At 52.3% G+C, this 27,240-nt stretch overlaps 1 protein-coding gene across 1 annotated transcript in view; it reads left to right on the forward strand.

Moving 5' to 3' along the window:
* Nucleotides 1-27,240, forward strand: part of SEMA5B (semaphorin 5B) — a 114,361-nt gene that overhangs the window by 60,120 nt on the left and 27,001 nt on the right. The window contains exons 2-4 of the mRNA XM_045812664.2: nucleotides 16,746-16,947; nucleotides 22,087-22,186; nucleotides 25,974-26,019. Coding sequence (XP_045668620.2) covers nucleotides 16,794-16,947; nucleotides 22,087-22,186; nucleotides 25,974-26,019 — 300 coding nt within the window. The 5' untranslated portion in view covers nucleotides 16,746-16,793. The remainder of the gene's footprint in view (nucleotides 1-16,745; nucleotides 16,948-22,086; nucleotides 22,187-25,973; nucleotides 26,020-27,240) is intronic.

Below are 27,240 nucleotides of genomic sequence, written 5' to 3' on the forward strand. Positions count from 1 at the left end.
GGGGAAGAGCCCAGGCCAAATGGTTTGTGCAGTTTCCTCTTGACCCCGGTGCACTCCTTCCCCTAGCTCGTTGTCAGACCTCCTCTGCAAAGCCTCTTAAGGGCTCGTTTTGGGGCAGATTCCTGAGAAGCAGAGCCTGAGCTGGGTGGGATTCCTGTGCAAGGGGTTAGCGCGCGAGCCCTTCCGCAGCACCTGCGAGGGTATGAGGGAAACGGGACGGAGCAGAGGACAACCAGGTGCAGATGTGCTCTCCGGGGAAGCCTGCTGATCCCACTGGGAGCTCGGGGGCATGAATTACACAACGGGAGTTGGTCCACCCAAGACCGGGGGCTGGGCTTTTATACTTCGGCATCAGTTGTGATTGCCCACTAGTCTCCCAGACATAACTCCAGGAGGACGCTGCCCTGGGCTCAGGGCCAGCCTCTCAAGAAGGTTGCTGGGGGGTGGGGGATGGGTACTCTGGCCCAGGAATGGGGGTCTGGGCAGGGTGCCAATAGCACCTGCTACACAGCTATTCCAACCCCACATTTGTCCTCTCCTCTTTCTCGCCTGTGAAAAGCCACATTAATTAAACTCAAGAAGTTTCTCATGTGTTTCCGAAGACCATATAGAGGTCATTTGTGGGGTGATTGGGAAGGGGGAAGTCTCAGGAAGTCTCAGTCTTCTCTATCCTAAAGTCTATAAGATTATACACAAAAGTGAATAATTATTGGGATAATTCTTCCAAGACTAATCACATGTAAAGTCTTATTTTAATAAATATTCTTTACAATGAAATTTCATGCTAACTTGATTCTCAAAAGGACACTGTGAAACAGCTTTTGTTATTGTTGTTGTTGCTGTTGTCGTTGTTCCCATTGCACCGGCTGTTGCTCTGAGCGGTGAAGTGTTTTACTTAAGGCGACTCAGCTAGGCAAAGTAGTCCATTTCTAACAGTAAAATTTCAGGTAGTACTACAGACATCTGGAGACTATTCTTTTTAGGAGAGCTCTTTCCTAAAAAGAACTCTTTAAATCATCAACCTCTTAGCCCCCCTCCAACCTCAAATGAAAATATCAACTGTCTTCAGTGTTCAAGACACTGGTAGTGTCTGGGGACTTTAAAAAGATTGTGGCATCTGCCTAAGGGGCTTTCAGTCTAACCAGGGAGCCAGATGTATAACAAACAGGAAGGTTGGATCAAATGCCAACTAAGAGGATAGGTGGGCATCATAGGAACTGGATGCGGGGGGTCTTCTGAAGGGGAGAGGTGTTCCAGGCTGGCCTGGGAGAAGGGTGGGTCTTGAATGAGCTAGATTCAAGCTAACTGCTAAATAATCCCTTCCTGCCAGCTGGTTCTCACTGGGAGACCTGTGCCAAGCAGTGGCACATCCGTCCGTTCATCCATTCATTCACACAACATGTGCGTGTCAGCTGAGTTCCCACTACATGGCAGGCTCTGGGCTTGGCTCTGGGGAGGCAGTGTGGAGGGGGCTGTGCCCCAAGCTCACCATCTAATGCAGACATGGCCCACACTGCTGTCATCTTTCCAGTCCCTAATCCCGGGTCCTGAGCAGTCCAGGCTGGGAAATGCTCTGAACAGCAGTGTGTGTTCTTGACTTCACTCACCTCTAAATAAGCCCGTGATCAGTTTGTTACCTCCCTAGAGAGAAGAGGTTTTGGAGGAGCAAGTGTGTCACCTGGGAATGCTTTTGGTGCAGGTAACAAAAAACACCACCAGAATAACTTTAAACATAAGGACGCATTTAACCACTCAAAGGTGGTTAGAGGTGACTGTAGCTGTTGGCCTTTACTCACTGGCTCAACAGCCTCAGGATATGTTGTAATCCTCTCGGCCTGTCTCTCGTTGTGCCAAAATGGCTGCCATTGCTCAAGACATCACGTTCAAGGAAATCACCAAGGAAGGTTTGTGGGACAGAAGGGGTTGGTGCCAGCTGATTCTATTCTCTTATAAGGAAAGCAGCACTTTCCCAGAATCTGTAGCTGACTTCTGTGTATTTCCCATTGGCTGGAACTATGCACAGAGCCACCCCTAACTGCGTGAAAGTTGGGAAAGCATCTCACCTGGGGCTGGGGCATTGCTGCTCTGCATCATGGGAGTCTTATTGAAGGTGGTGGGGGAATGAACGTGAGGGAGGCAACCACTGGTGTTGCCGCAGGAAGAGCTGTGGACTTCCTTGTACAATCCTAGGCACTGAGCTTCTGCCCCTAGCCCTGCCAAAGAAATTTGTGGACTGATCTGAGTCCCTCCTGCTGAATCATAAACCCACTTCTTCCTAGCCTGTTCTCTTCCCCTTCTGCACACAGGGACCCTCCCTGCCTCTCCCCTCCCCTGCCCCACTGCCAGCCACAACCTCCCATCCCATTCCCCATGTCTGCCTTCTGCCCTCCTGCTTTCCGCTTTACTTTTTACCCACCCTGAAGCCCCCTTGAGAAAGGAAAATGGGAGGGAGGATGAGAGAGGAGGGAAAGTGTTAATTAAACAGCAGATGTTTAACTCTGTTAATTAATGGCTCTGTTACCCTGAGTGGCATCAGCCTTCTCTTATCTGTCTCCTTCACCCTCACTACCCTCTATAAACCTGGAAAGCCCAACATTGGTGCAGGGGGGCTGAGACCAGCAGAGGGAAGATGGAAAAAGTGGCCCAGGGGGACCCTGAGGAAGTGGTTCCCCTGTCCAGGAGGGGAGTGCGGACATGCTGGGATAGTGGCATTGGGAATGGAGAGGAGGAATAGTGGGAAAGAGGCTGGAGCCCTGAGGTCACAAACAGACGTGTTTTGTTTAATGCACATAGGGATTTCAAAAAATGCAAGTAATTGCCAACATTTAAACAATAAGGGAATTTCACATAAATCCAGATGTATAGACTGTCTTTAAAAATAGACAGATCAGGGCCGTGTTCTGAGAAGGCACCAGTCAGCTGGAGAAGAGGGAGCTGAGTTGCAGCTGTCCTGTCTAGATGAGGTACGTGCCTTCCCATCCTCCACTGCCCCGTCCCTATCCACCCAGCTCGGGGTCCCTGCTGCCCCTGAGGACTTCCGGGTTTGGGATCCACTGCAGAGGAACAAGCGCCAGGACTTGACGATGGGTTGGATGGGGGGGGGGGGGGCGTGTGGGAATGCTGAGATGTGAGTCAGGATACCTGGGGGGATTGTAGTTCCATTGACAGAAATGGGGGACATGAGAGGAGCAGGTTAAGGGAGACAGTGGCATATAAATTTGGGGCAGGCTGCAGTAGACACGTCTGTGTGACCTGATGTGGAGATGGCCATGTGGTTGGAGTTCGAAGAGAGGGGCTGAGATCTGGGGAGCTGACAGAGCTGGGGTGCAAGTGGGAGCCTTGGGAGGAGGGGGCAGGGGCCGAGACCACCCTGGGAGCAGTCAGAGTGAGAGAAGACGGAATTGAGAATAGAAACTTGGAGAACCGCATGTCTGGGAGAAAGAGCTAGAAATGAAAGTTAGGGCCAACATAAGGGTTGGGAGGAAACTGGACAGTGTAACGACAGAGAAGTCGGTGTGGTGTCCAAGATTTTGATGGCACCTTCCTCTGTGTTATTTGCTTTGAAGCCCGAGGGCTATTTCCAGTAAGCTCTATGGCCCCAGGGAGGGAAATGGGGCTAAAACCCTTGTTCCTTCGGGTGCCCTGTGTTTGCTGGCTCCCCAAAGACATGTGAAATCAACCATTTACATCATGGCAGTTTTTCAGGCCATCCAGAGTCTTTTCTCTGATCACTTTCGAAGGAAAGGCTTTGTCCCTCATGGAAAGTTTCAGTATCATCCCAGAAATGACCCAGTCGGTAAGCAGCGGCTGAGTGCCTTGTGCATGTGAGGAGGGATGTGGCTTCTGTAACCGACACCGACGTATGACTCCTTGCCACCCCGAAAAATCTCTCCTCTCTAAGGAAAGGCAGAAGGCCCAGGGCTATGGAGCCAGAGAGGCCTGGGGCCAGTCCCAGCCTGTGGCCTTCCTTCCTCTCACCTCTCTCCGTTGGTTTGTACGTGTGGAAGGAGGGCAGCCTGTCACGAGGATGAGGCGGGTGGCTTTCAGCGGGGCCCGGGCTGGAGTCTGGGCCCCCCCCACCCCCCCGGCAGAGGTTCCTTCCCGCTCGCTCTGACACCCCAGCATAGAAGGCAGCAGATGTTACTGGTCTCACTTCATTTCAATAGATTTACAAGCATGCCTTTATGTGTTACTGAAAAATTGGGTGTAAATCCTATTTTAAGAACACAGTGGAACTCATTACTGGAAGAACACGTTGGAAAATCCTTTTGGGAAGTGAATAATAATCGGCCTTTGGTAGAACTTTTGTGCCAATATGCAAGAATTTCTTTGTCTGAAATGCGGTTCACCTGGAAGGCCTTTCCCGTGATCTCCTCTTTGCATTTTGTGACTGTCTTCTTTCCCATGGGACACACATTGTTCCCCCTCCCTGTGCGTGCTGTCCCCCCATCTTTAGTCCTCTCTCCGCACCCCCTCGGGCTCTCACCTCACGCCCCCTGACCATTCCCTCAGCAATAGCCTCTCCCCCACCCCCGGCCCCCAGACAGTGTGGCCATGACTCACCCCAGTGACCTTTTACTGGCTGCTGCTCTTCCTTCTTTCAAATTTCAGTCACAGATGCGTCTCTGGGTGTCAGAAATGTTTGCCACGTGTGAACAATTGGGAGAGAGTACGTATGATGGGTGTGGTAGGCAGAATAATGGCCACCAAAGATGCACATGTCCTTATCCCTGGAACCTGCGAGTATGTTACCAGAAGGGACATTGCAGATGTGATACGGCTAAGGACCTTGAGGTGGGAAGATGGTCCTGGATTACCTGGGTGGGCCCATTGGAATCACAAGGGTCCCTCAAAGCAGAGACTTCTTCCCAGCTGTGACAGAGGGAAGGTAAGTATGGAAGAATGGCTGGAGGGAGGTGGTACTTCACTTGAGCTGCTCTGAAGATGGAAGGAATATGGGCAGCCTCTAGAAGCTAGAAAAAGCAAGGAAATGGGTTTGCCCCTGGAGCCTCTGGAAAGGAATACAGCCCTGCCGACACCTTGATTTTAGCCCATTGAACCCCATGTCGGACTTGTAATCCGTAGCACCGTAAGGGAATGAATGTGTTGTCTGAGGCCACTTGGTCTGTGGTCATTGGTTGGGTACAGCAGCAACAGGAATTGGATATGGTGGCAACCCCACGGTCTGTTGGGAAGTCTGGCCGCAATCCTAACCTCATCTCTTTTGCCTCTTTCACCCTGTGTTCATGGACTCACCCGAAATTCTCCCCTCTCACTGAGTGATTTCAGCTTGTTCCGGGGGCTGCCTCTCTTGGATGCCCTGTGGCTCCCCTCCCTCTCCTGCTGCCCACACCTCAACCCTGAGCCATCGGCGTCCCAGCCACATAGCCAAGGTGTGGGTGGACAGGATGGGGCTCGCTTGGCTCAGGTCAGGGGTCAGGGTGCCCTGCGGGAGAAAGAGGGAGGGGCTGGCAGTGGGCCCACGCTGAGGGGAGAGCAGAGAGAAGACCTGATCATTTGGGAGGGTCCGTAGCACACCTCCTGAGATCTCCTGGCCCTCCTCAGCCTGGTGGATTTTAGGAGCTTTTTTTTTTTTTTTTTTTTTATTGCAGTCACATACAGAGAAGATAAAATGTACCATCTTAGCCATTTTGAAGCGTATGGCTCAGTAGCGCTGGTACTTTCACATTGCTGTGCAAACTTGACCGCCATCCGTCCCCAGAATGCTTTCCTCTTGCACACTGAAACTCTGTACCCCTTAACTAGCAACCCCCCATTCTCCCCTCTCCCTGGCTCCTGGCAACCACTGCTCTACTTTCTATGTCTATGAATTTGGCCATTGCAGGTACCTCGTGGGAGTGAAATCATACGCGGTTTGTCCTTTTGTGTCTGGTTCTATTGTAACTCCGCGTAAGGTCCTCAGAGTTTATCCGTGCTGCCGCAGGTGTCGAACCCCCTTCCTTTTTAGGCCGGCTCGTTCCACTGTATATCTGTGCCACATTTAGTTTACCATCTGTCTGCCAGTGGGCACTTAGGTTGCCTCCCCCTTTTGGCCGTTGTGAATAATGCTGCTGTGAACACGGGTGTACCAATACCTTTTCGAGTCCCTGCTTTCAGTCTTTGGGGTGTACACCCAGACTGGAATTGCTAGATCAGACGGTGATTCTGCTTTTGATTTACGGAGGAGCCAGCGTGCTGTTTTCCACAGCAGCTGCGCCATTCTACATTCCCACGAAGCCACTTCAGCCAGTTCGCAGTGTGCAGGCCCGCGGCATTCAGTACACTCGCACGGCTCTGCAGCCGTCGGCACCCCCATGTCTCTAGGAGCACTGGCTCTCTGGGTGTGGAGGAGCCATGCTCGGGAGCGTGGGTGGAAATGGGCCCTCCTTTGCAAAGGTTTCTATCGAGCCAGCGAATCTGTCATTGAAACCCCAAGGAAGCCCGGGCCTTTAGCGGGACTTGCCTTCTATTTTTGAGCTGTAGGCATGTTTTCAAATGCAGTTTTCATTTTATACAGCAACTGAATATCTGATAGCGGCATGTTTCCACGGAGAGAGCTTGCCCATGGGGAGGAGAAAAAGGAGGCCGCTCTAATGAATAGATAAGCTCGATGTGTGTTTGGCAACATCCTTAGCATTTAATTCCAGCAATTAAAGTAGGCAAGTCTTCTTTGTTTTCCTTTCCCTTGCAAAAACAATACAATATTACAGAATGTTTGGGGGGTATCCCTACGCATTGTCATACCGCCTTAGCGGGACCACCATCACCATTCATATACTTCTCTGTGCAAGGCGTGAACCAGGCATTCGTTCACCTTACTGCACTTGAGCTGCTCTGCGACTGTGAGGCAGCATGCCGGGTCTAACCCATGCACCCCCTCCCACGCCGGTTCTCTCCGCCTGCCTTTGGTCCCTCTTCCTCCACTCCTGTGCTGTCTCCTACCAAGTTGCCCTCATGAGGTCCATGCTTGCTTGCTTTCCCAAGCGATGTGAACATTCCCATTGTATTTTTGTTTTCAGTTCTTACCTTGTGTGGACAGACTTTGTTCACGGGAGCAAGCCCAGGCTCCAGGACTGTAAAGACAGAACGACTGTGGACCATGCGTTAGAGGGCTCTCGTTTGCAAAAGATCACTGGAGCAGCCTGAGCGCTGGTGAGAGGTTCACGACGCTCTGTCAAATAAGCCGTTTTCCTGCGTGGTGCACTGTGATTGTGCAGTGGGCAGGCTCTGGAGCCTGGCTGCCTGGATCTGGCTACCCGTTTGACTTTATGCAAGCTCCTTAACTGGTCTGCGCCTCAGTTTCCCCATCCATGAAATGGGTGTGATAATAGTATGTGCCTCAATGGGGTTATTGTGTGGATTAAATGGCATAATGAGCATAGACTACCACCTGACATATGATAATATGATCTCTGTTGTTGCTGTGGTTGTTGTTATTTATTTAGTCTTGGTTCTCCCACCACCTCCCTGCCCAATCTTGAGCTAGATACTTTCCATCAAGGCCTCAGTTTTCTCATCTATAAAATATAGGGTTCTAAATGATCTTCACGAGCCCTTTCCGTTCAACTTTGTGTGGTCACCTTTTCCCTTTTATCTTCCCCCTGGGTTTCACTGCAGTTGGGGGGAGATGTGGGTGGGACCGCAAGAAGGAATGCCCATCACTGATGGGGCAAATGCATGGTCTGAAATTTGCTAGGAATAGACAGGGGAGAGGAGAACCCAGCCAGGACCTGTCCTGGCCAGAGAGCAGAGAGCACCTTGCAAAGGCGGGGAATGAACTTGGTCCTGGGAAGGAGGATGGGGGTGCTCACTCCCCAGGTTCCAGAGCTGAAACGTGCTGGGAAGCCTTTCTGAGCCTCTGTCCCTCCCCCACCTGGTCCCAACCTTCCCTCTGGGCCCCAGTGGCCCAGATGGTCTAAATGGGAAGAAAAGAGGAAAACCCGTATCCAATCTGCTCTATTCAGGGCAATGGGAAGGAATCTGCATCTCAATTTTATCTTTGTGCTGAGCTTGGCTAAGCTTTGCCCCCCAAGTGGTGAGTGATGGGTGGGTGGGAAGATGGCATTGGTGGCCCCGGTGGGGGAGTGAGGGGTGCCCCCACGCCTTCCCCTCCTTACCAAACCGCAGACAGAATGCATTCTTTCCTGCTCTTGGTTTCCCCCTGTTTCCTCTTCTTTCCTTTCCTTCTCTTTCTCTCCCTCTTTCCCAGGCAGGCAGCCAAGTGGAGATTTTGAATGTCGGCAAGAAGGGAGGGGCTGGGAAGGAGGACCAGTGGTGCACCCTTCCTGAAAGGTCCTCAAGGGCTCCTGGGCTGAGCATGAGGTGGGGACAAAAAGAAACGTCTCATTCTCTCCCACCCAGCCTGGCCCCTGGCTGTACCCACGCCGCTTGCGGGTGGGCTGTGGCTGTCAGCACTCTGGCTGGGGTCTGAACTCTGCCCTGTCTGTCAGCAACCTCTGGAATTTCCTTCTCCATCCATAGCAGCTCAGGACCTGGAAAACTGGCTCCCACAGCCCAAACTCACAGGAGACTGATTTGCAGCAGGAAGTCAATTTAATAATTTATAGCCAGAAAGAGCTCTCTTTGGTTGGGAAGCCAACTCAGGAAACCAAATTAAACTCTGAAGGCTGCTTGGAGAGTGTGTGGAGTTAGGGCTCTGGAAGGTGCCAGGAGGGCTGGGACCTGGTCTCCTCGAGGGAGGATGGGGTGTGTGTAGTGGTCCAGAGCGTGGGCTTCTGCAGCAGACAGTCTTGGGTTCGAATCCCGACTCTCTTACTAACTGGCACTAGGACCTTGGGCATGGTTCTCAGCCTTGCTAACCTCCTTTTCCTCCTATCAACTGTGAAGGGTGATCTTCGAATGATGATCATAAGGGCATCTCTCAGCGATCTTGCCAAGTGGCCATGAGGTCTTGTAGGGAAAGGGCTTAGCACAGTACCTGGCACTTCTCAGTACACAGCAGCCATGTTTATTTCGATTTTGATTGATGATCCTTCGGGTCACAGGTTGTCTTTTCCTTTCCGATGACACCCGGTCTCTCTGGAGACGATCCCCGGCAGCAGCAATTCGAGTGGTCTCCACTGCTGCGCTGATTCCGCTCTGGGACACACCCTCTCCCACCTGGTCGCCCAGTCCCTCCCTGCTTCTGTCCAGGGCCACCACCTACAGTTGAGCTGGGGTATCCTCTGCAGGGTGCAAGTGGGGGCCAAGGTCCTCTGTGCTCCAGGTGTGGGGCTGGCGTCTCTTGGAGCAAGAGGCACCCACTTCTCTGAGCTGCCCTGCAGACCCGTGACTGCTCTAACCCATTGTTCTTGCTGCCCACTGCCCCCCGACTTTGCAAAGCACAGATCTGACCACATCCTTCCGCTGCCCCAACCACCATCTAGTCCTCCTTCTCAGCAGAAGGAAACCTTCCTATGCTTTAGGTTTTCGTTAAGGTCTCACCATGATTTGGCCTCAGTCTTCCTCTCCAGATTCAGTTCCCTCTGCCCGGTTCTCCAGCCTTGCTAGATTATGTGAGAATGGTCCAGGGCCAAGTGCTCTTAGCCATTCCGTCATTCTAGAATGCTGTTTGCCCCTGATGGCCAGGGAAGCTCCCCCCTTCCTTCCTTCAGGGAGCTCTCCCTTCTACAGGACGCATCTAAGACCTCCAGCCCCTGGCATTCCTCTCTCTTCCCTTTCCCGGGGCACCTTGCACCTGTCTGCAGAGCCCCGTCATAATCTGCTTCCTGCTCCTCTTCCACTCAGGCCTCCATCTCCTTTGTAGGACCGTTGCTTGCAGGACACTGGGTCCCCTTTGTTCGTCCCCGTACTGAATGGCTTGGTGACGAAGATGGTGTCCAGTGTGGAATTCAGCTTCTCCGCACCGCAGGAGGGTCTGGGCCGTGAACTGTCCAGCAAGCAGTGGGCTTGGGCTCTATGGGGGGATTCAGTGCACGCTCTCTCTTTCCCACACACACACACACACACACACACACACTCCACCCCTGCCTCCCTCATCCTTTGCCCCAGAGAGAAGAGCAAAAGTCCTTCTGTAACCGGGCCTTCCAGCAACTCCGGCCCTGGCCCTCTGCCCTTCCCTTGCTTTCCTTCCCTCACGCTCAGCAATCTCATCCCCTCCCCCAGTTGCCGCTAATCCTCCTCCCACTGTCTGTGCTGGGAAAATGAGCCCTGGAGAAGTCCCATGGAAGGCGAGGAGTCCTCAAGGGGGTGCCTGTGTGGGTGTGCGTTCTCTCTCACATACAAGCACACGCATCACACGCCTCCCAGCATCATTAGGAGTGACCCCATATTGAGGACCGCAGGGAATTGGGGCAGCAGCGGGAGAGAAGGCGATAGAAGCTCTGGCCAATGATTTGGGAAAATGCTTTCCTTATCACTGACGGTTTCCCAAAATAGCAAGAGTCGGCTGGTGCTACGGCTCCCTTTTCCTCAGTCCTCAGCAACCCTGCCACAGTGCCAGTGACAAGTGGCTCCGGGACAGGACGAAGTGCAGGCTTTCTGTGCCCCCTTACCTGTCCGACCCCAGGCCCCGGGCCACTGTGTCTGTCTGGTGATGTCTTGCTCCTTGGAGAACAGTCTCCTCTCCTCTACTATACTGTAAGCTCCTTGAAGGCAGGGACCATACTTTTGTCAAGGGGTGCTCCCCGCCCCCTACTTCCCCTGTCTATACAGGCACCCGCACATAGTAGGTGTTCACAAAATGCTCAGGGAAGTGTTGTATGAACGAATGAATGGACGACCCTTGGAAGACATTTCAGTAACTAGTGAGTGTTTTATGTATACGAATACATTTATCCGAGTGGATTTCATAAAGGGCCTACTGTGTGCCAGACTTAGTTCTCAGGCAGGGAACTATTAGCCCCATTGTACAGGTGACAAAACGCAGATCTCCACAGGCCTGGTGGCCTCCTGAGCTCAGGACTACAGCCCTCAGGAAGATCGGGGGGCCTCTGCTACGCGCTGCCCGTGGAGAAATTCCCAGATTATTTTAATGTCAGTTCAGACAAACATACTAGAAATAGCAATTCCTGTTTGTCTGAGGCATATTTGGTTCTAGGAATGAAAACCCGAACTGTATGGGATAGGAATGGTGCTTGGCTAGCGATAACTGAGACCTGAAGAACAAGGGCTTAAATAGATGGGGAGTGAGTTATTCGATAACAACAACAACAATAATAATAGCCAACCCCTATACTGTGTACTTTAGGGCAGGTGTGGTCCTTTTGGATGGTTGGAAGGGGCAGAGAGAGAATCTTCAGCAGGCTTCATGCCCAAGGCCGAGCCTGATGTGGGACTCGATCCCACAACCCTGAGATCGGGACCTGAGCCAAAATCAAGAGTCAGACGCTGAACCAACTGTGCCACCCAAGTGACCGGGGCAGGTGCTGTTCTAAGCCTCATTCAATCTTCACACCACCTGTCCGAGGTTGGTGTCACTAGTCTCCCCATTTCACAGACAAGAAAACAGGCACAAAAGTGTGATGGGCGAACATCACGGCACGAAGTCTGGAGGTGGGCAGACTGGAGCCGACTGATTCTGTCAACCTCCCAGGTCCCACCTACTCTTCTGCACCACGATCCGTATCACGCAGCTCCGGGAGGTCAATGTAGCCCTGTCCATCCCAGCTGTAGGCCACGCAGGGAGAAGGAAACCGTCCTCGAGTGCTCCCCCGCAGGCCCCACTAAGGACTTCCTCATGCATCGCATGGGCCATCCCTGTCTGGTCTGGTCCACTAGGAGAGGCTTTGAGCAGGGCACCTTGCCCCCCAACACCCACCGGTGCAGAGGCTCCTTTAGGAAGGAGGAGGTGAGTGTGCACGCGAGGAGTCAGTAGTGTGAGGCGACTTCCGGTCTGACACGACTCCGGCTGGCTTAAGCAAAATGGAAGATTTTATTGCAAGGATCGGGGAAGTAGGCTCGTGGCTCATGGAAGTAGGAAGTAGTCAGACCTCAGGAAAGGGCTGGAATTGGGAACCGGAAGTCTGTTAGCAGACCAGAGAGTCTCTGCTGTCTGTCTCCTGTCACAGCTGTCTGTCTTCGGACAGCCATCTCATCGGCTCCCCTCCGCAGCCCACAGGACAGGTAGAAGATGGCCATCCCATGGGGCCCATGTTGCTCATCTCAGTGTCCTCCAAAAAGACTGATTTGACCCTGGGGTGAGATGGGGGTTATACACCCAAATTGCCACAGGAGAACATCTGATCGGTCTGTTTTGACCTCATGACTATCCTCAGTGCAAGTGGCTATCGTGGGGTGGGGGTAGCTGTATGTAAGGCTGGGGGGGGGAGCCTACCCCTTTGACCTGTGGATGGAGGGGAGATAATTTTCCAAAGAAGGGGGATTCTCAGGAGTTGGAAATTCACCCCCCCACACACACGCACACACTAGTGTCTAGCACTCTGCTCACAAAGACCAATCCTGTAGTGCTCAGTGATGTGGGGATTGACCACTCTTCTTTATTCAGGATGGCACCCTTGACTTTGGCTGACATTTGCAAAGCTTCAAGCCCTGGCTTATCGGGCTCTGCCCTGACCATCAGCACCCTACACTCTGACCCCATTCCTCGCCGCCCTGCTCCTTCTGTCCCTCCTTTACACCCCTCTTAGGGTCTCCTGGCTTCCTTACCAAGGGCAGAGGAGGCCCTTGAAGGTGATGGCAAAAGGGGCCTGTGCATGTGTCCCCGTGGGATCCCTGAAGTCGGCACCTTGGCCCACACTTGCATTCCTAAGGCTTGGAATGCTCACCGGAATAAAGGCTTTGCCTGTCTCCTCCCTGATTAGCATTCAGTCTGTCCCTCTCCGGGGCGCTGTCTGGTCTGTGTGCAGTGTGCATGGCTCTCTCTTCCTCTTCCTCCTCCCTCACCTGGGTGGAGCTGATCTGGAGTCCCGCCCCCAGCCCTCCCCTGCGCCCGTTCCGTGCTGCGTTCCCTTCCCTTCTCTCCAACAGCAGACGTGCTGGGCTGGGCTGGGGCCCAGGTGGACCAGGTGATAGTAATCGAGTAATTACTGATTCAGGAGGAACTTGGAGGTCGTATTTACGTAAAAACCATAATGTGAGGGCAACTTCTGCTGTGGAAATTAGGGGCTTTAAGGCCTGGGGCCTTAAAGGATGGGGCCAGGGGAGGGTTGGGGAAAATGAGGGGAGGGCGGTTGCCATACCACCTTAGGTGAGGGGCTGATGGAGGCAAAGCCCCGGCTAAGGTCTAAGAAGATGATATTTGCCTATGTGTCGAATATCACCCATGAGATGTTATATCAGTCGGGGTCCCCCCAGGAAACAGATGGCACGCTCAAATTGGGCAATGGAAGGGCAGTTTAATAAACGAACTATTTATGAAGGTCTGGGAAGGGGTTTGGGGACCATATGGGACTGCTCACTGGGCTCTGCCCTGCGGCTGATAATCAGGACGTGACAGCACCCTCAGGCAAAGGGGGGGGGGGAGCCAGCGATTGTTGAAACCAGGGGCTTGACTCTGACTTTTGGGGGGTGGGGGAGGGGGGAGGCAGCTGCTCACCCTGCTGCCTCCTTTCTCCCTCCTTCCTCCCATCTCTGCCAGTGCCCCCATTGGCCGAACAGAGGGAAGGAGGGCCCTGTTGCAGTCCAGCCACTGAGCAGGGAGGAGGGGACAGAGTAGAGGGACAAATAGAAAGCATCAACAAGTGTCAAAGGGCAAGAGGAAATTCCATAGCAGTGCCAACCCTACACAGCAGGAAAGACCCAGTTTAGGTCTCAGGAATAACACCATGTGAGCGGCCATGTGAAAATCACTGCAGGGGGTATGCCTGGGCCCAGCCTCCCTCCCGGCAGGTTTCCAGGCTTCTACTGAGAGGGATGGCCAAGCTCTCCTGGGGAGGAACAGAGAGTTCCACCTTTGGACCGGAGGCTGAGGGGACCGAGGAGGTGCTCTAGGGACCAATGCCCCATGGGATGCAGGACGGGACAGGGTAAGGGCGAAGGGGCTCTGCCAGGTGCACAGTCCGCAGAGTCACCGGGGGATTTCCTTTCCTTGAATGACAGGTGTTAGCCTATCTCACATGTGTGTGAGGAAACAGGCAGGAAGAAAAGCATCCTGCTCTCATTTTCTAGACCTGGAGTAAGGTAACAGCAATAGGAAGGGAAGAGAGACGACGGGTTAGGAGCAAAGGGTCTTAGAGTAGGAAGGACCCCCAAGGGCCTCTAGTCCCTGCAGAGATTTGTCAGAATCACCTCTGGGATCACTCACCCGCCAGCCCCAGGACCGCACCCCCAGTGCAAGTGATTCTGATTTGCTCCCACCTCCAGCCGGGAATCCTTGATCTAGTTCAACCTTGTATTTCACAGATGACGGAAGTGACACCAAGGAGGTCACTCAGTGGGTTAGGTTCCTGTGAGGGATGTGGTGTCAGCAGGGCTTGGTGACATGCTGGATGGGCCAGGGAAGGAGAGAGGTGGGCACTGATTCAGAGGGTCTGAGTCAGACTCTGGAGGAACAGTTGTGCTCCCCCACATGAGAAGTTTTAGGGAACTAAGTTTTTAAAAGGTCTTTAAATGTTTTATCGAATGGGTAATATTAAACATATTTAATAATCAAAAGTGAAAATAATATAAAAAAGTATATATTGAGAAGCCTCTATCATGATTTTGTCACTCATAGGTAACCTGCTTTACAATTAGTTTGGGTTTATTTTTCCAGTGTATGTTAATGCTAATACAAGCAAATATAAATACATAATCTTATTTCTACCCTCTTTTTTTTACCCAAAAGGTTGCATGCTATTACATTGCTCTGGATTGTGGGGTTTTGTTTTGCTTTGTTTTTTCACTTAACATACCTGGAGATTTCTCCCTACCAAAATCTAGAGAAAAATCCCCATTCTTTTCTGGAGCTGCGTAGTATTCCATTACAAATCTAGGCCAAGCTGCTTTGAGTGGTGTCCAGGGGCCGGATAGTGGGTGGTTTCCCTGTCTTCTGTTACTTCAAAGAGTGCCCCCGGGAGCCTCTTGTGCAGAAATCACTTTGCATATGTACAGGTGCCTCTTCAGTCTATTTTTGCTTCTCCACGATCTCTGGAGATGGAGCGGGTTTTACATTTCAATTTACAATCTGTCGCAGATGGATACTTATATAAGACTCAATAAAAGTGAATTACTGGAGAAGTGAATTGACAGAAAAAAAAAACTATGAAAAATACAAGCCCCCAAATTTTACTAGATCCAGTAGACATAAAAATTACTCTGTCACATTACCGTAAAGGTTTTTACACACTCCCTCTCAAGTTTCCACATTGATCTTACCACAAAGCCGTCACAGGCTGTGAATGGTCACTGATCCGTGGACCACGCTTTGAGGAGCATGGGTGAAGACTCCCAGAAATTAGGTCGAAGGGTACACGCCGCTGCTGTTTTGCCAGACTCCTCTCCGTGGGGGTTGTACCATTCTGCGCGGTGGTATCGATGAGCGTGCCCCCTTCCCCAGAGCCTCGCCAAGAGTGTCGTCTAACTGGGATTTTTGCCAAAGTGGTAGGTGAACAGTGCTCGCCTCCGTCTAAATTTTAATTTGCGTTGCTCTTATTATTTTTTAAAAGATTTTAGCCGTTCATTTGAGAGAGAAAGAAGGACAGAGAGAGCACAAGTAGGGGGGAGAGGCAGAGGGAGAAGCAGGCTCCCCACAGAGCAGGGAGGCTGAAGTGGGACTCAATCTCAGGACCCCGGGGTCATGACCTGAGCTGAAGGCAGATGCTTAACCATCTGAGCCACCCAGACACCCCTGCGTTGTTCTTATTATGAGTGAAAATAGGGTCACTTGTATTTTTTTTTTAAGGATTTTATTTATTTATTTGACAGAGAGAGAGACAGCCAGCGAGAGAGGGAACACAAGCAGGGGGAGTGGGAGAGGAAGAAGCAGGCTCACAGGGGAGGAGCCTGATGTGGGGCTCGAACCCAGAACGCCGGGATCACGCCCTGAGCCGAAGGCAGACGCTTAACCGCTGTGCCACCCAGGCGCCCGGGGTCACTTGTATTTTTAAGCCCAGTTTGTATTTATATTCTTTGCCCATTTTGCTAAATGGTTGTTGATCTTTTCCCCCCTGACCCCCAGGAATTATTTATATGTTAGGAATATTAGGCCTCTGTCTGTGATATGTATTGCAAATGTTTTTTCCAGTTTGTCATTTGCCTTTTTGATTTTGCTTGGTGTTTGTGTTTTGGGGGAGAGCGGTCATGCAGAAGTTTGGGGTTTTATGTAGTTAAATTTGTCCATCTTTCCTTTAGCAGCCTGGATTTTGAGTCATGGCTCTCTATTCCAAGGTGATAAAGAATTCTGCCCACATTTTCTTCTAGTACTTTTATGGTTTTATTCTTAACACCTAAATCTTGTATCTAGTTGGAATATTTCCTAGTACAAGGTGTGGGTTATGGATCCAAATTTATCTTTTTACACATGGCTACCCACTCGTCCCAGCTCCACTTATTAAAACCCCTAGATACCACCTTTATCATTAAAACTAATTTTAAGCCATTTGGGATCATAATAGAAAAAGCTCTATAATTTGCCCGTTTTATCCAGAATACCATTACAAAGGAAATTAGCTCTCAAGATATGATCTATAACTTTGTGTTACGAGGGCAAGGTAAACTGTAAGTCACAGAAGTAAAATATAAATTTATTTAGGCCAACAAACAAACAGAGCCTGGGGGACTGCTCACAACCATGGAGGAAGCGGGGAGACGTGGGCACGTGGTAAGACTGAGTGTTTGCCTTGCAGATCTTCCCCAGCCTGCCTCCAGGAGCTAGGACTGCAGAGGAGCCCACCATGGTTTTCCCGGGACCTCTGGCTGTCACCCTGTTGCCGCCCAGCCTCACACTGCTGGTGTTCCGTCTGTCCAGCTCCCAGGATGTCGCCACTGAACCCAGCAGTGAGCAGCAGCTGTGCACCCTGAGGGAACACCCCACTGTGGCCTTTGCAGGTGAGAGCCACTTCCCACTTGCTCCTGTTTCGCGATGCCTGGGTCTTGAGGACTTAGGTCTGGACTTGGCAGGGTCTCCAGCTGTTGGAAGTCCCAGATGTTCCCCTGGGGATCAATGTAAGAAGGATGGGCAGCCATGGGCCGGCAGCTATGGGCTAGCAGGAGCCATGGGCTCCAGACAGTTTATTTAAGTTTTCATCCATGTTCATCTGCGGAAGGAGGACACCTTTTTCTGGGATTCCTGCTAGAAGTGGGGGTGTGGGTGCCCTGGGTGGAGTGGACAAGGATTCGTTGGCCATCTCAGCTTTAGCTCTTCTGGAAGCTATGAGCTCTGTTTCGTAGCTTCCCTGGAAGGCAGAATGAAGATGACTCACTCCTTAGGAAGTGCCTGGAAATCTCTGGAAAGCTTCCTGCTGCTCTAAGACAATTTCAGGGATGCCTGTCTTGGGCCTGGGAACCCACAGGGAAAGGCGCCTTGATGACTCATAACTTCCTTTGTCTGTCAAGGGAGGGCATGAGATGTCCTGTTAAAATATTTCCCAAACTGGGATTTATGAATCATTGGACATACTCTGAGGGGTCTATAAATTCTCAGTAAAAGTTTCTAAAATTAATATATATACATTAAATGATAATCTAAACCCAAAACAAAACAGATGTTCTCCCATGACCTGGTGGCCAATTCGGGGCTCCCTGGTGGGGCCATAATCCCATCAACACTTCTGGCTTCATCATCTGCATGCAGCTTACACTGGAATCTGGGGTCCCCAGGTTCCTAAGTCTGATAAACACCCGCCCTATTTCCACAGCACAATAACCCTGGCAGGGAGGAGGGCAAGGACTGTCAATCTCCTGTAACCAATGGGAAGGCTGAAATAGAGAGGTGTGGGGAGACTTGTCAGAGGCAGGCCTTAACATCGGGCATGCAAGCCCTCTTTCTGGTCCCCATGGCAGAGTGATCGGCGCTCCACCTTCGGGGCCCCCGGGCAGGAGGACGAGAAGCCATCCTCTGGGATTCCATGCAGCTGGTCAAGAGGGGCAAGAAAAATAAATGCAAGAGTCTGAGGCTGGCATGGGATTTGGGGGGTGGGAGGGGTGGGATGGATAGGAGTTGGGGGTGGCAAGGTGCGGGGGCTGGGGTGGTTTAGAAGTGTGGGATTCCCAGCTGTGTGCTGGCTCCTGTCTCAGGGAGGAGAATTTGCAGCTGTCTTCTCAGTGCTGTCTTGTTTGAGCCGGGATCCAAGGCTTTGAAGGCTTAAGTGGGTTAAAGTCAATTAGCAATGTCCTTAAGCCTACAAAACACGCGTACACTCTCAGACTTCTGATGGCTCCCAGAGTTCTGGTGGCTGTCACTGAAGGGAAGGACCGAGTGGGGGACAGAAGGAGTGGGATTCTGAGGGCTGTCCTCTTGTTGGACGCCCCGTGGCCACTCCTAACGAAACATTTCCTCTCAGGGGCCTTGCTGGGGGGCACTGTTGGCCTGGCTGATTCTGGGGGCAATGGAAGGAGAGCATGGAAATTCCTGTCCCCCCGCCAGGCTGGTCTGTACCTGAGCAAACTGGGGAGGGGGTGAGTGTAGTGGAGAGGTGGAAAATGTATCCCTTGAGTGCCTGGCTTCCTTGACACCATTTTTTTCCCCTTGACACCATTTTTAATCTTTAGGTGTATATCACTTGAATGAAACTAGCTTCCCGCCCACCGTCTTTCTGAATGGAGGAGTGAGGTTCAGATTGACACAGAGTAACTAAGGAATCCCCTTCGCCCCAGCGAGCAGAGATGGTCCATCATCCTAGACTGACAGCCCTAGAGAGAGCAGCATCTCTGCTTTTCCTCCCCGCCCTCCTGGCCTGCCCTCAGCCCACCCAGTTCTCTACTCTGACAGCTTTGAGTTTTCCTATCCATTCACCAAATTTTTATGGGGCCCTGCTTGACACCAGGGACAGAGCTGGGTGCTGTGGGACTTCAGAGGAGAGTAAGAGTTTCCTTTGGGTACTCAAAGTTCTCTTGCTGTTCCTTAGAGGTCACTCCCTTTGGTTCCCCAGCGCAGCTGGTCCCGGACGGGGACTGGATCTCTTGTCTCCTCACATCTTTTAGGACGGCTGAGCACACACGAGGGACTCAGTGCATGTTGGGTGACTGACTGCGTTCTGGGTGATGCTTCGTACCAGAGAAGTTGCCACATGACCCAGCCCAGCGCCAACCCCCAGCTTCCAGGATCCCCTCAGATGTTACATTTTATTTCTGACTGATCAATAGGGTTCCAACCCTGTAGCTGTGAGTTTCCTTCTCCCCTGACACCTGGCTGATCTGTGAATAACCCCTAAATACCCTAGAGGAACTGTCAGTTGCAGAATCTGACAGGCATTTTTCCATTTCGTAAGGTTAAACTTTCTCCTACGGGTTTCTTTTAAGGGGGGGCCCTCCTGTGTTTGTCTTTGCCTGCACATTCTTCCGTCGGCCATAGCATGGAATTTCTAGAAGGCAGGGAGAAGCCAGTATGGAATTAACACTGACAGTGGTTAATCCACAAAGTGGGTAATTGAATTGACTATAATTAAAATCACAGCGCGTCATGGAGAATGTCATTTTTCTCTTAAAGTCGCCGTCCAAAGCCTTCACTGCACACGGAGCTCAGAACGTGCTTGGCGTTTTAAAGACAGCCTTCCCTCTGGTCCTGTTTGCCTGTTTAATAAGAGGGAGCTGGCTCCCTTCCAAAGACAGCTCCCCCAGGATCAACGTGCTGCAACCGCCTGCATCTCTCCCCGCTCGCCCCTTCCCCCCCCCTTTCCCCTTGCCCTTGTCGGTGGTCCCTTTGGGGCTAAGGGAGAGGGACAGAAATTGAAGGGGCTGCCTTCAATTCCCCTGCCCCTCCCTCCCATTGCCAGCCATCCCCCCTCCTGCCCTGTTTCGTCTTCCCTTCCCCTCCCCGCCCCAGGAAAGGGCCTGAGTGAAGACTGGGCTAAGAGGTCCCCAGATGGAGTTTTTCCTGGCTTCCGGCACACCAATCACACCACCTCTTCCCCTGTTCAGCTGCCCACATCTGGAAGATCCCCATCAGAAGGGGAAGAAGAGAACTGAAGTGTGACCCAGTTGCTACTGTTGGGGAGCACTCAGTCTGATGGGGACAGGCAAGCCCCTCATAGTGCCCCCCCGGCCAAGAAAACAGACTTGAGCACATTCAGAGTGACAAAAACAGTGTGAATGGAACAGACAAGGTAGAGACAATATGGAACAAAATAAAATCAGGGTGGAGAGATTATAATCCAGGAAGTCTTCCTGGAGGAGGAGAACTCTTGGTTTAGTCTCCAAGGTAGTATACTATTCTACCAGGATTTCTGAGGGTGACCCTGAGATCAACTAAAAACCCAGCCTACCTGACTCCAGATCTACTCCTTATACCGATATTGCTCAGATGCCGTTGCAAATTCATGACAATCCTCGCTAACCTGTAGTCACCTGCTGAGGGCAGCAGCAGACCCAAGGGGTTTGCCACATTCTGCTGCAGAGTTTCTCTCTTCTATTTTTTTTTTTTTTGATCGTGCATATCACAGTTTTCTGAAAAACATCCAGCTTACAAAACCTCGAGTTCTCCAGGGAGCGATTAAGTGTTTGCCTATCGTGCAGAAATGAAGGGTTGCTTTTGCTCTGTAGTGGAGGGATAATGAGCAATGATTTATTTCCCTTGGATTACACACACACACACACACACACACACAATCCCCTGGACCTTCTGTGAGCTCGTCGCTAATGCACTGTGGGGAGAAAGCCCAGGGCCTCACATTGCCGCCTCATCTTTACCCACATTGACATAAAGTTCTCTGCCCCATGGCTCCCTCATTATTGGTCAGTTCCCTCCCATCCATGAGGCCAGGGCTGAGGGGAGCTGCTAAGGGGCTATGGACCAGGATGGGAGATGTGGGTCTCCAGTGAGTGGAAAAGAGGGAAGGTCAGCTAGGCACTGTGACCCAGGACTATCTTCCTCAGGCCACTGCCCCATCCATCCAGAGGGCTGTGAGGTCTCTGCCCAACCCCCCCCCGCCCAATCCCCATGGTAGGCTTTGGCCTTCCTTGGGGACAAGAATAGACACTGACCACCCACATCGATTTTCTCCCACCTCCGTGGAGCCTTGTCTGAAAACTTGATTCTTCATATACAGAAGGGAGTTGAGGATTACTCATGCATTCACTCAACTCCTTCCAGATGCAGGGCAGAGCCTACAGATCTAAGAAACAAGATCTTCCCTACCCCCCAAAGAAAACAACGGGGCTAGACCCCCAACAAGATGGGGGCTTTGATGGCAGTAGAGACTTTACCCTGGCTTGGGGGAGTCAGGGAAGACTTCTCAGAGGAGGTGAGGTGGTGATGGGGGTGAACAGGACTGTTCCATTGAGGGAGCACAGAAGGGCAAAGCTTTGCAGGCTTTGGTGGGAGAGATCTGCACAGTGTTCCAGTTTAGTGTGGCTGGGGTGGTAGTTTGAGGGGGCATTTAAAAGGTGAAGCATCATTCTCTCAGGGGATCACTAAATAGTTAATGTGCCAGGCAGTCGAACTGGGAAGACAGCGAGTCCAGAACTCAAAGGCCTTCACAGGAGTTGCAACTTTTCCTTGGGGCAACTGGGAGCTATTAAAGTGTTCTAAGCTGGAGAGTGACATGACCAGATTTGCCTCTTAGATCACTCTGGTTGCTTTGTAGGAAATGGACTGGAGGGGCAGGAGTGGAAGCCAGGCTAGATAGGATGCTCTTGGCACCAGTCCAGGCAAGAGATGATAGTAGCTTGGAACGGGTGGGGTGCAGAGGCCAAGGGGGATGGATTTCTTGGAGGTGGAACAGTAGAGATTTGTGAGTGTTTTTAAGTGCTGGCGAGGGGCTGGGGGAGTCAAGGATGATTCTGGTTTTCCCTTTGGACGGCTAGGGGTCAGGTGGAGCCTTTCTCTGACCTAGGGAACGTAGCAGGAACAGTGACAACACCCCACTCCCTGTCCCCCAGCTGGCTGCTCACAGAGGGGGCAGGTGGAGCCCGGGTCTCGGGGTGCCCCCACCTCGTTGCTCCCTGACTTCATCCTGACTGTAGCCCTTCCTTTCTGGGGTTGGATGCTGGTGCAGCAGTAACCGGAATTGTTGCCTTTCCCTCCACCAGATCTAAAGCCGTGGGTCTTCAACTTCACCTACCCTGGAGCCCGTGATTTCTCCCAGCTTGCACTGGATCCCTCCAGGAACCAGCTCATCGTGGGAGCCAGGTAATGGGTATGGGAGGGTTGGTGCCACGAGTGTCAGTGCGCTTAGAATTGGGTGGAGGGAATATTATTGGGGATGAGCGCACTATGGGCAGACCCTCATCTTGGGCCCTGGTTCCTCTCTGCCAGGCCCTTTCTGTACCTGAATGTCTTGTCTCCCACAAAAGGAAGCATTAGCTGGAACAAGGGTGGGGAGGGGGCGACCTCTAGACCTCCAGACCTCAGCAAGCCATATTCCTTCGCGGCTGGTCGTTACTGAGAGCAGAACACCTGCTGGCCACCTTCTACCGCCTGTCTCTACCCTGCTGCCAGGACTGCCCAGTCAATGTCCTCTCCCTGAGCTCCATGCAGAGAAGGTGCCCAGGAGCCCCCTGCTGGCTGGCTGGACGCCTGCACCTGGGATGCTGGACTCAGGCCGCCAGCTTGTCCTATGAAGCCCTTCACTTCCCTCTCTCTAGCCTGATCTTGTTGAACCCCACCGTTCTGGCTCTAGGGGGGACTTGTGGAGATGTTATGGAGTGGAACAGAAGGAGATAGCCCTCACAAAATCAGGGACCATCAACTCTAGTAGGGAAGGGAGTTTAGAGATGTTTACTCTAGTGGGTCTCAAAGAGTGGTCCCTGGACCAGCAGGACCAGCAGCCCCGGGGAACTTGTTAGAAATGCAGGTTCTTGGGGCGCCTGGGTGGCACAGCGGTTAAGCGTCTGCCTTCGGCTCAGGGCGTGATCCTGGCGTTATGGGATCGAGCCCCACATCAGGCTCTTCTGCTATGAGCCTGCTTCTTCCTCTCCCACTCCCCCTGCTTGTGTTCCCTCTCTTGCTGGCTGTCTCTATCTCTGTCGAATAAATAAATAAAATCTTTAAAAAAAAAAAAAAAAGAAAAAAAGAAATGCAGGTTCTTGGGCTCCACGCCCAGCCTGCAGAATCAGAAGCTCCAGGGGTGGGGCCAGCAGTGCGCTTTAGCAAGCCGTCCAGGTGAGTGTGATGGCTCTCAGGTTTGAAAATCATAGTCTAATCCAGCTGCCCTTGATTTAAACATGAAGAGGCAAGGGACAGGAGAGGGGGAGGGGAGCTTCCCAAGATCACATCCCAAGATGACAGCGGAGTACCACATATGCAGTAAATGAGGCCTCATCTTCACATTCGCCCGAGGCAGGGTGCGCTGGGATTATCCCCATTGTGTGGACTAGCAAACCGAGGCCACCAGCCTGTGTTCACATCTGCTCTGGGGCTTCTCCACTGGGGGAGCCACATCCTGAGCCTGGCTGCCCTCGGACACAGGGAAAGTCAGGCCTGGACTTGGCCCCTTGCCCCCTCACAGCAGATGAAGTGGGTCCTCTGTTTCTTCTCCCCCTTTCTCTAGGTCAATTTCCTTCCTTCTTTTCTTCTGCCAGACGTTTCCCCTGTTCTTTCTGACCCCCCTGGGTCTCTGGAATTCGGGCTGGGGATATTTTTCATTCATGTATACCATGCCTTGTTCCATAAGGGATTTAGGGGCGGGTCAGGCTGCAGAGATTTCTCTCTGTTCTCATCTCCCAGAAGAGCAGCCTGCAATGCTGTGATGAATGATTTTTGATGGGATAAAAATTAATAAAGTGATGCAATGTTTCCCCTAATTTTTTAAAGCTGTGAGCAGATGCCTGTGTTACCTGAGCAGACAGCTGGGGCAAAGCCTGAGCCCATCTGTCCTCAGGCCAGGAGGGGGAGGCAGGGAAGCTCTGCAGGGCAAGGGCTGGGGAGGTCCAGCAGAGGCCTGGAGCCAAGGTCACCGGTGAGGCCTGCCCAGCCCCAGCACAACGAAGAAGCTAAGTGGAGCCTGGGCCTGGAGCCTAGAGCTGGGGATGAGAAGCCTCCAGACTGAAGTGTCTCCCTCAGGCCCCTGGATTCATTCAGCAGGGCCCCCTTCTCCTGCTGGCCCACTCCACAACCTTTCTCCTCAGTGCTCTTCTCAGGACAGCGGAGGTAGGCCAGAAAGTTCTGAAGCAATTATCCCTAAACACCTCAGGAACCAAAAAGAGGACTAGCCAAAAGTAGATGTTAGAAGGAAAGAAAGAAAATTCTTAGGGAAAACCAAGCCTTTACATCTGCTTGACATTAATAAAGCCTCTTAACATGCATCACACCATTCCCCTGTCTCCACAGCCCTGTGAAATGAGAAAGACAGGCATCCCGTTTCTCCATTTTACAGACGCAGACACTGAGACTCCCAGAAGGTCCCCAGCAGGGAGCTGAGCTGGAATTCTCCCTGCCTCGGCTGCGGGGTCTACTCCGTGAGCCTGCACTCACTTTTGCGTGGCACGCTGACCAGTGACCCTGTCACCCTCCAAGTCCGTGCCTAGTCATAGTGGCCCTACAGCTCCAGAGTCCAGGCAAAGCGGTCCTCACCGCCCGCCGCTGTGAGTGCCCGACGGGTGTTAACTGTAGTGGTAGTGGTACCACCACTGGTACGTTAACGCTGTTATCTGTGGAGCAGTTCTAGGTTCACAGCAAACTTGGCAGGAAGGTACAGACGTTTCCCACATACCTCCCGCTCCCACGCATGCGTGGCCTCCCCCACCAGAGGGGTGCGTTTGTTGGAGCTGAAGAAGCATGCTGAGGCATCATTATCACCCGAAGTCCGTAGTCAACACTACGGTCTCTTGGTGGTCTACATTCTGTGGGTTTGCACAAAGGTATAATGACACGTGTCCGCCATTACGGCGTCATACAGAGTAGTTTCACTGCCCTAAAAATCCTCTCTGCTCCACCTGTTTGTCCTCCCACCCACAAGCACTGATCTTTTACTGTCTCCATAGCTCTGCCTTTTCCAGAATATCATATAGTTGGAATGGTACAGTGTGTAGCCTTTTGAGACAGGCCTCTTTGCTTAGTATTATGCATCTGAGGTTCCTCCATGTCTTTTCATGGCTTGAGAGCGCACTTCTCTGTTGCTCTGAGTCCTAGTCTGTTATCTGGATCCACCACAGTTTATTTACCCGTTCACCTGCTGGAAGGCCTCTTGGTCGCTTCTGAGTTTGGGCGGTTGGGAAGAAAGCTGCTGTCAACTTCCACGTGCAGGTTTTTGTGCGGATCTGCTTCCTTATTTAAGGTTTCTGAGCAGCAGGCCGATGTGATGAAAGCGTTTGCGGCAGATAGAGGCTGGCAGCTGTGGGCTGGGAGGTGCAGGGACGGGGGGGGGGGTGGTTTGGGCAAGAGGAGACGCGGTGGTCCAGGGAGGTGGCCGTGGGGAGGTCAGAGCCAGAGTGACTGCAGAAGGGACTGCCGCAGATGAGGAGGCAGACGGGACCTGGAGGGCCTGAGGCGCGGTGTCAGGACAGATGGCTGGCCTAACTGAGGAGCGGGCTGGGTCAGGGTGGAAGGAAGGGGATGGCTTGTTTAGCCTCCTGCAGGAGCTCCATGAGGCTGCGAGTTGAACAGAAGTGGGCTGCCTGGCTGGGAAAGTGGTGGTGGGGCTGGGCCTGCCAGCACAGCCCGGGAGCAGAGACAGTGTGGGCTTCGGGAGCAGGCAAGTCTGCCTTTGAATCCCAACTCCCTCACTTACCGTCTCTGTGACTCGGACATTGAGCCCACCGTTTCCTCATCTGTAAGTGAAGCTTTCTCTCTCTCCTCCTGGGGTTGCTGGAAGGTTTAAAAGAGCCAGTGGAGATGAAGCTCTCCCCAGGGGTTGGCCCACCATAGGCACTCCGCAGTCTGCACCCCACGCCCCATGAAGCAAGAGCCGCGAAGCTGCTTCCTGGGGACCTGCCGGCAGAGCCAGCTTGACTTACGATTTTTGTCTCTGTTTTCACAGGAACTACCTCTTCCGACTCAGCCTTGCCAATGTTTCCCTCCTTCAGGTACATTTGCACCCCCTCCCCTCCCCTCCTGCCTCCCCTCCCTCCTCCCCTCCCCTCCCCTCCCCTCCCCTCCCCTCCACTTCCCTTCCCTTCCCTTGGATTTGGGAGCCAGGGCTGGGCTGCGGGGCTGGGCTGTTTAGCAGAGGGAGCAAGATTCAGAATTCAGCCCTTAGGGGCAAAACCTGGAGCCCCGTGGGCGTGGACTCAGGCTGGCTTCAAGGTAACTATTGGGAAGCAGGGGTGTGGACACACATAGAGGCACATGCAGGGCTCCTGCATTGTGCAAACGAGCCGCTGACGTAGGAGAGAAGGAGCACCTGGGCGCAGGTGACCAGCTGGCCCTGTTTGCCTGGGAGTGAGGGGTCCCAGGGTGCAGGAATTATGGTGCTAAATCTGGGACAGTCCTGGGCAAACTGGAATGGTTGGTTCTTCTAAGTCCTACAGGGAGGTCTGAGTTTTGGCCTCTAGAGAAAGCGTATCCCTGGTTCCTTTCTTAGCTTGGCTTCAGTGATCCCATTCTAACTCAGCATTCTCACTGAGCTGTGATTGATTTATTATCTGCTGCCAAGAAGGACTCCCCAAGCATAATTCCCTAACTGCTCTGGGAGGCATTTTAATGGGACTCCTTGATCCAGAACGTTTATCCCAGATTGAGAAACAGATGCCAAACCACCTCTGCAAAGGCAGAACATTCTAGAGAAAAGTCCATCTCTTCCTCAATGAGGGGAAAGACTCAGTTCTTGTGTCTGGGAGGCTTGAGTGTTAATTTCATCAGAACTGGGGCGGGGGCACGAGGAGGACTAAGAAAAGCAGTCTCTGACCTCTAGAGCTCACAGTGTAGCCAAGACAAGATGATGAGTGCTGCATCTGACCTTAGTACAGAACGGTTATAGGAGGTGGTCAGGTGCTGGTCTGTTTGGTATGGGATTTCACTGCAAAGGGCGTTTGGGGACGGGGACACCTCCTTAGTGAGCTGTTATGACATTCTGGTCTGATTTCTTCTAGCTGCACCTGGGTGTATACCCACAGGGGTCGTTGCAGCTGGTTGCCAGAGGGGAGTATATGGGAGCAGAAAAGGTCTAACCATCAGAAGGGAAAAGGAACTAGGACAAATTGAAAGGAAAATGCCATTCATCCATTTATAGGTCCATCTATCCTTCAGTCCTTACCTTAGGCAGCCAACCTCCCGTCCATTTATCCAACCACCCACCCAATAAACAT

Source organism: Ursus americanus, chromosome 4 (genome assembly GCF_024610735.1).
Source record: "Ursus americanus isolate L20-20 chromosome 4, mUrsAme1.1.p, whole genome shotgun sequence".
Classification (NCBI taxonomy): Eukaryota; Metazoa; Chordata; class Mammalia; order Carnivora; family Ursidae; genus Ursus; species Ursus americanus.